A 12439-nucleotide genomic window follows, 5' to 3' on the forward strand; every position below is an offset into this window, starting at 1 on the left:
GTTTGCATACCTCTTCTCCAAGTTAAATCCACATCTTTACTATGTTGACCTTGCATGTTGGTAGCACTGCATTATGTGTAAATTGTTCGTGTGCTGGAAATAGGCGAGTTAGTTCAACATCTTTACTACTTCTGTATCATCAGTTTATTTTGAATGTGAGATTGGACTACAGGATCTCCTGCCTACTTTGTATATTCAAACATGAATTTGATGAAAGCAATGCCCAGATGTCTGAATCGCCCACTGGAAGCAGTAATCAAGAAATGCCAGCTAATGTACCAGGTTAGTTATTTTGCAAAGAATGAGTTCGTGTGGGCTAGGGAAGACTCTTTGAGAGGTGCTAATTGGATAATTGATTCAGGTTCTTGGTTTGGCGTATGAACGGTCCCTCTGAGGCAGAGTACCCTGCTAGCAGTGGGAATAACCACGTAGGGATCGCTTCCATATACCCCAAACAAACCCCAGGATTTCTGTGTGCTCTCTTCTACTTGTTTCCATACGTTAAGTGTGACCAAGGGCCTGAGATGCACCCTTAAAGAAAAACTGAAATCAACACTATCATGTGCAAACTGTTACCAAGCTCAAATTAAATGGTTTGTATTAATATTTTTGGGTGAGGGAAAAGGGTCCCTGAAATGAACCTGATTTCTTCCATCCCTTTGGCCCAGCCTGATGCCTCTACCCACCCAAATGGCTCTTTTCCAAAGGTATTCCAGGAAGGCAAGGCATCTGGAGGTGTCTGCAGCTCAGGGCTGTTAGGCAAGGTTAGGGAAGTTGAGGGGCTCGTCATGTGGTGGTCTTAATTGAAAGCAGGATAGTTAGTGGACTGGGTGGATGGGGTGCTGGCAATTTTCTGGGTTGCTTTCCAGGGCAAGAAGCTTCCTGTAGTTAGGACCTGAACCATGTAGGAATAACTGGACTTGAAAAGTGCAGCTTATTAGACATCAAACAGCGTTTCTGCCTCCATTTGGGGGCTGTATCTCTAGATGCAAAGGAGAAAGATAAGGAAAATGTGGTTTAGATGTGAAGTCTTCAAAGGGAGGAGACTCTCTCTTTTGATCTCACTTCAAAGGGGATGTGTTTACTTCTTCCTTGGGCTGCCTGTCCGGCCGCCCCCCCAGGGTGCCAGGGCCTTTGGGACTGGGCTGGCAGGGAGAGCAAGAGCTGGTCCTGCGAGCTGGACTTGGGGAGAAAGGGAGGAAACATTTTCAGCAAGGCTGTAAAATCCCTGTGCTTTCTTTCCATGCCCCTTTACAAGTCTTTCTGAAATACTAAGAGCTCTGACACTCCTTTACCACCTTTATGGTTTTTATTTCAGAGCATTGGCCAGTGCCCATGTGATAATACATACCTTACACTGAAAAATGCAAAGACTTTGTCTATAGAGCTGCAGGGGTGTTGCTGTCATTGCTGAATTTATTACTTCAGAACTTTTCAAGGGTCAAGTTTGGTGTTTCTTCTGGCTGGCCCCTCTGAATGACACCAGGTCCCGTCAGTGTCCTGCAATCTTGCTGATGCAATCTAAAAATAGGCAAGAGAGGAATGAGCCTGGATGTTGCTGAAATCACTACGCAGTTTAATTTGCGAGCTGAGAACAGGTTAATTTATTGTCTTAAATTATCTTAGCAGGCTGCTGCAGTAACCTCTCAGTGTTCCTTTGAGCTTGTTGCGACCCCCCTGTTTACAGCTACATCACCACGTGCCATTTAAAACATTTTTGGGCTGCAACAATGTCTATGGTGCAAATCTGACGTGATGTGTTTGTCTTGTTGTTTTCTCAGGAGCCCTAGACTTTGAACATATTGAAGAACAAGCCGAGGGGATCTTTGGTGGCAGGAAAGTACCTCTTCACTAGTGCTAATCCAAGGGTAGCTCAGGGGTTCCCAGGCTGCAGCCCTCAGGGCTCCCGAGGGGGTGGATTGCAGCTGGAATTGAAGTGGTAACTGGGAAAAGGTGGGAAACAGCTGCCACAGCTACCTAGGCTTCATTTTCCTGAAAGGCCTTTGATACAGCTCAAAGTAGTGTCCATTGGGATTAAAAGCCACAAATAAGGGACACCAGGGGTCCTTCAGCCAGAAGGGGCTTCGTGGGAGGGCTTCACTTGGGTGGGTGAAAGCCAAACGGGAGGATTAGTGCGCCTAAAGCTCAGTGCTGCAGTAAAATCTTAAGTAGGAAGGTTTGTGTAAGCAAGGATTGGGACTTCTACTGAGCTTAGATATATATTTAGCTATCCTTTTTTTGTGTCATGCAGCATTAAACTGCACATGCATGACAGAACAAAGCAAGCTGTACCTTCCATACCTGCCTGCCTTCCGGAGCGGCTTATGTCCTTTCTTAAATCACAGGACAGCAAGTCTGACAGACTCCAAGTCATCGAGCTTGTCCTTAAGCTGCTCAGAGCTGCAGTTGTTTTCTGTAAACCTAAGATAACCGATGTGTTAAATGAGGGTGGAAAGGGAGAGAGGAATTCATTTACAGAATTAATAACTGGAATTTTTAATGTGAACATGCAGACTTACTTGAAAGCAGAATACAGAAAAGATTGAGGGCTCATTGATAAGGAGAAGAAAAAAACAACACAAAACCCCCCCAACTGTAACAAAACAAAAACAAACAAAACAAGCAAAAAACAACAATAACAACAAAAAACTCCTCAGCATGAGTTTCTCATGCGCAGAAAAGGGGTGCAGGGGAAAGAGAAGGAAGAAGAGGATTTTAAGTGCTTGACATAATTAGCATTGCAGCCTGGATACTGAGGTAGGGCGGTTTGTTTTTTTTCATAAATAGTGAAAAAAGTTAATATCAGGAATGTGCAAGAATTATTTGAGCAAAAGGGTGAGGCTGACATAGGGACAAATATTTTGGCATAGTTTGACTCTGAAAAATTTAAGTTGGATAATGTGAGTGAACCGTGATTAATGAGATTCTGGAATAGCCTCCCTATTAAGCAGTACACCAAAAAACCCTGTGTGTCTTAAGATAGCACTTGATTTGACAAATTTCCCCATTATTTAGAAGTAATAAAAAAAAGGTTTTCTGCTACCCCTGACTTGAGTTAAGACCGTGCTGGGACATTCAGTCTAATATGCCTGTTAAGTCCTACATTCTGTTTTCAGTGAGGAGAACACACCACTGGATTTGGATGATCACGGTGGCAGAACATTTCTCAGAGTTTTGTTGCATTTAACAATGCATGATTATCCTCCTCTGGTGTCTGGAGCACTTCAGCTACTCTTCCGGCACTTCAGTCAGAGGCAAGAAGTCCTTCAAGCTTTTAAGCAGGTATGTGTACGTATTAAGGGCATTGTGCCTCATCTGAATGCGTGTATTGCAGCTAAACCCAATCCTTTTGTGCAACTAATGGATTGCGTTTATGTAAGGTCCAACTGCTTGTTACCAGCCAAGATGTTGACAACTACAAGCAGATAAAACAAGATTTGGACCAGTTGAGGTCTATTGTGGAAAAATCGGAGCTTTGGGTGTACAAAGGCCAAGGTCCTGATGAGACGATGGACGGAGTGCAAGGGGAAAACGAACACAAGAAAAAAGAGGTAATTAGGTTGTGTTTGCACAAATTCATGTGTTGATATTTTATGAAGATGTAACCGTTTACAGAAACATGACCAAAAAAAAGTTCTTTCCTGCACACTGCATAGCCTGGTGAGGCTATCTGTATTGCTTTTAGATTAAGGCAAGAATAAGAAGACAACTTGAGGTACTTGGTGCCAGTCAGTCTCAAGTGGCAGTGCTCAAGAGTAGCAGCCACTGAAGCGTCATCTTTAGGCTCTGACAGCAGTTGGTTTGGGATTGCTCTGGCTTCCGAGCTGTGTCCTTTGAGCACTGCCAGACTGGATGGGTTTTGTATGGTCAGAAGTACCTCAGACAATGTAAGGGCAGAGCTGTGAACTGTTGGGCGCCAAGATTAAATGACAGAAGAGAATGGTCCTTTATCTACACTTGATAATACAGGACTTTTTGGCATACACATCTGGCTTAGGACTAAACAGGTTTTGCCTCCATGTAGTTTGCAATCAGACAGAAAAGACCGGGTGAGGGAATTCAAAAAATAGTCCCTGGGTGATGAGCATTTATTGTTGGAAGTAAATACAAGTAACTTGTTGCTTTCCTTGTGTGTAGTACTGTGAGGCATCTCTTGATAACTGTGCTATGGCAGTTTAATAATAGTAGAACGGGAGAGAAATTAAGAAGTTTTTTGGGGGGAGACTTGATGACAGACAGAATGTGACAAGCAAAGGAAAGGACAGGAGGTTGCTGTCTCTGAAATGATCCCACTCTCACCTTATATTATGTTGTAGTGGTCAATATGACTTGACAGGGTAATTATAGGTATTCTTCTGAGACTGTCAGAAAACTGAAGGACGACAGTCCGTTCCAGGAAGAGAGGGGCCACTATCCTAGGACAGTAATTTCGGCCTTCATGAAGACAGTAGTGTAAGCTACTAACGCGTTGTCTGATTTTTATCCTCAGGAAGGTCACAGCAAGTCCCAAAAGCCTGAAAGTACTAGCAGCTACAACTACCGTGTAGTAAAAGAGGTAAAACTTTGTTTCTTGATAGTTAAATGGAAGTGTAAATGAGTAACACAGCTCCGGAGAGCTGCAGGCAGAGGGAGGCACCCAGGAAAGTCTGAGTCACTCTTCCATTGTGGAAACTATTTGCTGAGTAATAACATAGCCTAACTTGAATGAGAAGCCAGGAATATAATAAGCACGACGTGTGTATTCTTTCCTTAAGAATGGATTAGTGAGAAACGCGACATTTTGCTGCTGTTTCAATGGTAACACAATATTTTTATTGTTAAAGGCTACGAAGGAAGTAAGCAAGTGGCAAAGCTATTTGATTTGCCGTGTCCCAAGTACCTTGTGCTCAAAACCACCGTGCTGTTGAAATTTAATTTAAAAAAACACCAGACAGAGAGCGTGCGTTGGCACCGGTGTGGTGTGAGCTAATGGTCTTTCTGCGGCTCTGTACTGCGGAGCCCGATGCCAGCTTCACTTGACACGGCTGAATTATGCAGGACCGGCCCTAGTCAGAGATGCCATGGAAGGTTCCCAGGCCGGTAAACTGCTTCCCTGAAATAAACCCCAGAATTTCAGCTCTAAAAGAAGTTTCTTCTCCAGATCCTGCTGCGGCTCAGCAAGCTCTGCGTTCAGGAAGGCGCCTCGGTCAGGAAAAGCCGTAAGCAGCAGCAGCGGCTTCTGAGGAACATGGGAGCTCACGCGGTTGTGCTGGAGCTGCTGCAGATCCCTTACGAAAAGGTTGGGTTTCTGTCCTGCTGTCATCTTCATGCCACGTTGATGGGCTTTCAGTACCTCCGCTGATTCTTCCTAAACCTTCTGCCATGATACTGGACTCGCAGAGGCTATTTTATATAGCCTCGTAGTCTATGAAATATTGATGCTTCAGAAATAACGGGAAGCTTCTATGAGCTTTGTTTGTTTGAAGTCTTTGAATTTACAGTGTTACGCACTGTTTCCTGAAGAAATACTTGTCCATCATAGTGCAGAGGAAGACCAAGGCTCAACTCCCAGCTTTTCACGGGCGGTATGTGCCGCTTTGAAGTTGAGCTGTGTCAGTGGAAGCAAGACCCTGGTTATTGCTACGCGGTAGCTGTAGGACAGCCACCCTGGGGCCGCGGGGGGAAACCACGGTGCCTGGCCCCTGGGGGATTTATCACCAGGTCTGCCCAGCACTCAGACCCACGCCTCCCCCAGTTGTCGAGGCCCCAACTCCCCCTTAGTGATGAATAACTGCCAGCCGGCTCTCCCGGCCTCGGCGGTGCCGTTTGCAGCCCGTTTTGACCGGGTTGCTGTGGGGTTGGAGCTTGTGCAGCACCGCGTTGTGCTGGCGCAGCACACCCTGCCTTCGCCCCGTTGGCGGCCCTTGAGTCACAGGTGGCAGGTACTTATCGTTCAATAGGCGAGGCAGCTCTGTGCGTTCTGCCAGTCGCTCCTCTGGCCTCTGTTCCAAACTCAACAGCTTTCTGAGAACCAGTGATTCTAGACAGTAGCTTTGATTTAATGTTAAGCGAAGTCTCATGCCGTCTTGCCTCATATTTTGCTAAAAACTCAGCAGCAAAACCACCCTCCAACACCTCTTGTCACTTTTCTGTCCCATACATGTGCATACGTATCGGACAGGCAGCGTGGAAGGTGTTTCACCCTTGGAAATAGATGGAACTCCTTAAAAATAAAAGCAGACACTGATTTTCCAAACTGCGTTTTATACCATCAGTGAACTGGTAATCCACACTGATGTCAGAGGAAAGGCACTGATTCCTGAACTGTACTTGGAAGCACGCAAGCAGCGTGCGGATTCCAGTAAATATAAATCGGGCTTAACTGTTGCAATAATAACTTTCCATCTTCCTTTTGCCATGAACTACCTATCTGTCGCTGCTGAAATGCGTTTCAGTGGAACATGGCAATTTTCCTGTGTAGCCCCAAGGTGATGATGTGTGGTTTGGCCAATGTACTGGTATGTTCAGAAGTGTAAAAGTGACTAAAGCACGTTGCTGGCAGGCTTGGCCACGGAGTATGCAATTTCAGAGAATTAACTACTGTAATTTCTATTGCAGTCTTTATTTTTGATGATCTTTAAAACGGTGAACCAGGCCAAACTCATCCCTAATGTCTGTGAACTGGGTGGAGGTTTGTTTTCCTTTGGAGTGTGAGGGAGACGTGACAGTTCACTTGCAGAGCTGGAGCTGCGGCTCATCCAGTACTCACCTGAAAGTGAACCTTCAGACTCCCTTTAACCCCATCTTATTTGTCACGCAATCGCAGGCTGAAGACACGAGGATGCAGGAGATAATGAAGCTTGCACACGAGTTTTTGCAGAATTTCTGTGCTGGGAACCAACAGAACCAGGCATTGCTGCACAAGCACATAAACCTGTTCCTTAACCCAGGGGTAAGAATAACCTCGTGCCATGATTTATTTATTTTTCTCTCTCGAGAAAAGAGAATGTGTTGTCCTTGGTGATTGCCTCTGGGCCTGTTCTGATGCAAGGTTCATTGAAGGGGTCACATTTTATTTTAATTCTGAGGCCTCAAAAGTTGGCAAGATGTGTTTCTTTAAGACCGTTTCAGCGTAGAAAGTTCTAGAGGCTGAAGTGAACTGAAAGATACGCTTAGATACGAGCTGCTGTGTTAAAATATGAGGTCCTCGGAAATGTTCTTTTCAGTCCTGCACCCTGCAGGAGCGTTGACTTTATCCTGACCTCTGCGTGGGTTTGGTGGTTTGTTTATTTTCTAATTTCTTTCTTTCTTCCTTTCATTCCCCCTCCATTAGATTCTGGAAGCGGTAACGATGCAGCACATTTTCATGAACAATTTCCAGCTTTGCAGTGAGATTAATGAACGCGTTGTTCAACACTTTGTCCACTGTATCGAAACCCATGGCAGAAACGTTCAGTACATAAAGTTCCTGCAGACAATTGTCAAGGCGGAAGGAAAATTCATTAAGAAATGCCAAGATATGGTAATGGCTGAGGTGAGAGCTGCAGAGATTTGCAAGGTCTGAACAGAAGTTTTCACATACCATTTGGTGAAAATGACAAATTGATCCTCTCGCTTCTGGGACTGCCAAGAAGCTGACAGTTAGCTCTCACAATGCAAAAAGAGCATGCAGCTACCAGAAAGCACAGGCTTTTTTGTGACCAAAAGCTCTCTGAGCTCTTCACCCATAGCTGTAACGAGTGGTCGGTTATTAATGATACTTAGGGGTTATTTTCCAGGCTCCTACACAGCAGCATGTAGGTGGGCTTACGAAGCAGGGGTGCTTTTCTCTAACAAAATTGGCTAGAAGAGAAATAGTTTCGTTTCAAGACCACTAATGCAGGAGGAAAATTTCACGGTGATAATATTTTGATGGGGATTTCTTACCTTATCAAGACCTACGTCTTCAGCTGTTCAAGTTCTGAAGGGGGAGAAGTCTGAGTGCCTTCAGAAATTTGGGTGCATGGATAACTGGGAAATTGGGGTGTCAGGGGGGAAGGGAGCGGTAAGAGAAGGGTGAATAAATCCCTTTAAGTTGGATGCTAGCCGTGATTTGCATGTCTGACGGGATCTTCATTGGCCTCCTCAGCAGGGGGAGCCCAAGGATCAGATTTGTCAAGCTCTGGCTTTTTCCTGTGGATCTTACTAGACTGATGGAAGGCCTTCTGTACCTTGCCGTTCGGTTCAGAGCTGGTTTTGCGAGCTCCTCAACGCGGAGTCGAGCTTGCGAGATGCTCAGCAGTCGGTTTCCACGGGGGTCAGCAGCTGCTGAGAAAAGGGGGTTGCTTTGGGGGTTGCCTTCTGCATTTTATCCAGCTCCTTGCCGCAAACCCTGGGGGAGGACAGCCCCGGGGCCCTCCAGCTCCCTGCTCAGAAGTGCCCAGCCTGGGGCAGGTCTCAGTTTGCCCGTTCTCCTTCCCCTGATGGAGTTAGGGGAGGTCGGAGCTGCTCTGAACATGTGGCCATCCAGGTGTCACATGTGAAGCTGATAGAAATCTTTAGTGTGGGACTTAACGTGTCACTCGCTAGCCTTGGAAAATTGATGATGTTTGTTCAGAAGGGTGGAATTACTGAGCCCTGCAGTCCTCCCACCAGCCATGCCCCTGGGGCCTTCCTCTGACCAAAACGGTTATGTCTGCAGCTCGCTGTATTAAAAAGTCAGCTGAGGCAATATCTGTGAAATAAAAAAGCACAATGGAAAGTCACAAGCTTCTTGGCACAACTTCTGTCTAAGCAGTGAGTTGGACGGACTTTGAAGTTCTTCAGCAGTTCAGAAGTGGTAAATTCTTTAAGAGAAAATGTCATACTTGAGCCCTCTATCCCATGAAGGGAGCACGAGAGGAATGCCCAGCTGACTTGGTGGGCTGCACTCCTTTTAACTGTCTAAAGAATAGTTAATCGGGATTTGCACCGTAAACCCACAGCTTAGGGGAGGATGCTGCGGGGAGACGCACGGGCTTTGATCTGCTGATGGCATCTTTTTCTTTCCTGGTAGCTGGTGAATGCGGGAGAAGATGTCCTGGTGTTTTACAACGACAGAGCCTCCTTCCAGACTTTGGTGCAAATGATGAGGTCGGAGAGGGATCGGATGGATGAAAACAGCCCACTGATGTACCACATCCACTTAGTGGAACTGCTCGCTGTCTGCACAGAAGGCAAAAATGTCTACACGGAAATAAAATGCAACTCCCTTCTTCCGTTGGATGACATAGTTAGGGTAGTAACCCACGAGGATTGCATACCTGAGGTGAGGGCTGTTAGGGGGCACAGGTTTAGATGTGTTGGAAACGTGCTGGCTTTGGGTGAGAGAGTTCTGGTATTACTGAGTCTGGCCCGGGGAAGGTGGTGGTGCAGGTGGGCAATAAGCTGTGAGCTGGGAAACTGGGATTCCTTCCCTGGTCCTATCAGCAACCCCGGGCAATCCGGGGAGCCAAGTTAAATCCTTTTATACTTGTTTCCTTGCCCTTAAAGTGAGGATGTGATGCTGTACTTGCTTGTTTTATAGGGTTCTTGAGGCAGAGAGGTTTATGGAGTGTGCTGCTAACCTTGAACAGATGGTTCTGCAGAACTGGAAGTGATTATTATGCTGACGTTTTGTCTACAGTAATCCTGGTGTTTTTTATTGGATGGTGTCTTGCTATTCATGGCATTAAATTTCACCAGTGCTTAAATAAAAGGAAGAAGCAGCATTACCAGTGACTTATAGGAGTTTTGATGTGACATTAATGCGTAATGCCATTCAGGTTTTTATTTTTAATGGTAATTTTTTCCTCTACTTTTAGGTCAAAATTGCATACATCAACTTCTTGAATCATTGTTATGTGGACACAGAAGTAGAAATGAAAGAGATTTACACCAGTAATCATATGTGGAAGCTATTTGAGAACTTCCTGGTTGACATCTGTCGGGTAATGATTTCTGTACCTAGGAACTGAATTTAAAAAGCTGAAATGAACTCGTGTAATATGGAGCAGTAAGAATAAGACATAACAGAGCATCAAGGCAATAAGTACCCTGAATACTGTGTCCCTTCGGATTTGTATGTGCCTCCTTTTCCTTTTGCCTGTGGATTTCATTAGTCATATTCCATGGAACACATTTTTTTGTTTTTAAAAGGAAAATATTTAAAAAACCCCAACAAACCTCAGAAAAGCCCCACACCCTGCTCTTTTGTCTTGTGCCTTTTTCTGTTCTGCCACCTGGCTTGCTTATTCTGGCCAGGATGGTGAGCTCCTTCCTGAGCAATAGTCAACAATTTCTGGCAGGTCAGGACAAATTTTTTCCAAGCTTGGCATTTGTTTGGCCATATGGCTTTTTGCCTGGGATTCCAAGTATTTCCCCGTACGAAAGCATTACACCTCTGTCCTCCCTACCCTACCACTTTTTTTCCTCTAAGGCACTCTGTTTTTTTTTCCCCTCCCTCCCAAACATGCTATATGCCGACATGTTAAAACCGTAACGGTGTTGGGCTTCTGCTTCTGTGTGTGCTGGAAATCCGGAGATCCAGGCGTCATAGATATCATTGCGGCAGGGAATTGCTGTGACTAGAACAGTGTGAAATCCAGAATTCCAGTCTGTAACACTTATTCATCTACCTTGCTTCTGACCTAAAAATGTCTTGCAGGCTTGTAACAACACCAGCGACAGAAAGCATGCTGACTCCATATTGGAGAAGTACGTTACAGAAATAGTGATGAGTATAGTCACCACTTTCTTCAGTTCCCCATTCTCTGATCAGAGCACTACTTTGCAGGTAGGAAAATGGGCTGCAAATGCAATTGTGTTCATTCCCCTTGGTTCCATTTAGCACGTAAAAAGAAACACGTGTGTTTGTAACAGGGGAGCCAGCTATGTATTCTTCGTGACCAGGGTGTTTCTTTTGCTGTAGAAGGGGAAAAATTTATAGATCGGAGGACAAATGTTTTTCTAGAGAGGCAGAAGTGTCACACTACTTCATTAGTACGTTCAACTCTGTACGACCACCGAGATCACACAGGTCTTTTGGAGAGAGTTGCTAGGTGTCAGTGCAAGGTTCTGGGGAAGAAATCGCCCTGCAAGTAGGGAAATGAAGGATTTTTTCTTTTTTATATTTTGTATTGTAATTGTGTCCAAGGGTCATCCTCTCTGTGACTGTAGATGGGTGTAGTTGGATCAGCTGATGTGGGCAGGTGCAGGAGAGCAAATAAGCAATTTGGCTCAGCCGTAGTCTGGCATGGCAGCTGCCCAGAAGTGGTAAAGCAGCAGCCCAGCAGCAAGGAGTTCTCCAGAGTGCCATGAAGAAGGAGGATAAAGCTGTGGTGGCAAGCTTTCCAGATGGGAGGAGGGTGCAAAAGTGATTGTTTAAAGAAAGCATGTTTTTATAGGAAGATTCTAATTTCCTTTTTAAAGAAAAACATTCCGAAACCAAAAGGTTGCCAAAAGCTCTAGCGTGCTTCATTAAGCTCAGTAATTTTTTTGTCATCTTCAAAAGTTGGGGAAATGTGGAGGAGAAGCTTGGAACGCGTGTGAAGTGACAGAAGGTAGAGATTTCCACTGCGGAACAGCAATGTCAGGACGCTGCCCGAATATTTGCATTGCGGCACAAAGATAACATCATTGCTGTATTCATAACTTCTACTCACTAACTCCTTGTGAGGAGTGTGGGTGGAGTGGTCGGGTGCCTGGCAGGTCTGTCAGAAGTTGGAGCACGGTAATTGTTGAAACTTGATGCAACCTCGTCATGCCAAAGGCGGTTGCTCCCGGTGCAAACTCCGGGTCTGTAATTGAATGCGACTGGCGGCAAGTTAGGAGGCATCTGGTTCCCAAAAGTGGCCATAAAGGGTGTCTGCCTCTTCGGCATGTCAGCTCTTCCTCGAGGAATTTATGCGACCCCTTTGGATCGGGGTGCGCTGCCTGGGTGACCGCGGTGCTCCGGGGAAGTGCTGCATCGTGGTGTGGCAGGGGAAGACTTCTTTCTGCTCAGGATGAACACTGATGTGCCTGCTTTTGCCTTACTTAATGTCTTGATCTCTGCCCTCCTTGAGTCAGGACGTGCCACGCTCAACCTGTGTCTGGGCGACCACCGGCCAGCCTGATCTACCAACTGCTTAGCGTTCGACACAGCTCTGCCTCTCTTAGGCTTAGACAGCCCTGTGTGCTCAGAGAAAGGCCATAGTGGCACTGGAAGCAGCGGAGCTGTGTTTGAGATGGGCTCAAATACTCTTAAATTGTCTGTGAGGGTGCAGAGAGCTGCCTCAGCGGCTTCATTGAACTCACGCACGTCTGAGCAGTCCAGCAGCTGATTTGCTCCTCGTGTGACCTCAACGTGTCAGCCGCTATTGCGGTGTCGGCCTCCATGCTAGTTTGTGAAACCTTCATTAAAAGAAATGAGAAATTGAGATCGAGTTGACCTTGTCCCCCGGGGCTCTGCCCTTCTCTTTTC

At 45.8% G+C, this 12439-nt stretch overlaps 1 protein-coding gene across 12 annotated transcripts in view; it reads left to right on the forward strand.

The window, feature by feature from the left end:
- Positions 1 to 12439, forward strand: part of ITPR1 (inositol 1,4,5-trisphosphate receptor type 1) — a 177296-nt gene that overhangs the window by 76346 nt on the left and 88511 nt on the right. For all 12 annotated transcript variants that reach the window (XM_042799767.1, XM_042799768.1, XM_042799772.1 and 9 more), the window contains 11 exons: positions 144 to 282; positions 1782 to 1836; positions 3117 to 3282; positions 3381 to 3551; positions 4490 to 4555; positions 5141 to 5278; positions 6806 to 6931; positions 7313 to 7513; positions 9014 to 9265; positions 9801 to 9926; positions 10643 to 10771. In XM_042799767.1, coding sequence (XP_042655701.1) covers positions 144 to 282; positions 1782 to 1836; positions 3117 to 3282; positions 3381 to 3551; positions 4490 to 4555; positions 5141 to 5278; positions 6806 to 6931; positions 7313 to 7513; positions 9014 to 9265; positions 9801 to 9926; positions 10643 to 10771 — 1569 coding nt within the window. The remainder of the gene's footprint in view (positions 1 to 143; positions 283 to 1781; positions 1837 to 3116; positions 3283 to 3380; positions 3552 to 4489; positions 4556 to 5140; positions 5279 to 6805; positions 6932 to 7312; positions 7514 to 9013; positions 9266 to 9800; positions 9927 to 10642; positions 10772 to 12439) is intronic.

Source organism: Tyto alba, unplaced genomic scaffold, assembly GCF_018691265.1.
Source record: "Tyto alba isolate M040663 unplaced genomic scaffold, T.alba_DEE_v4.0 Super-Scaffold_3, whole genome shotgun sequence".
Lineage (NCBI taxonomy): Eukaryota > Metazoa > Chordata > Aves > Strigiformes > Tytonidae > Tyto > Tyto alba.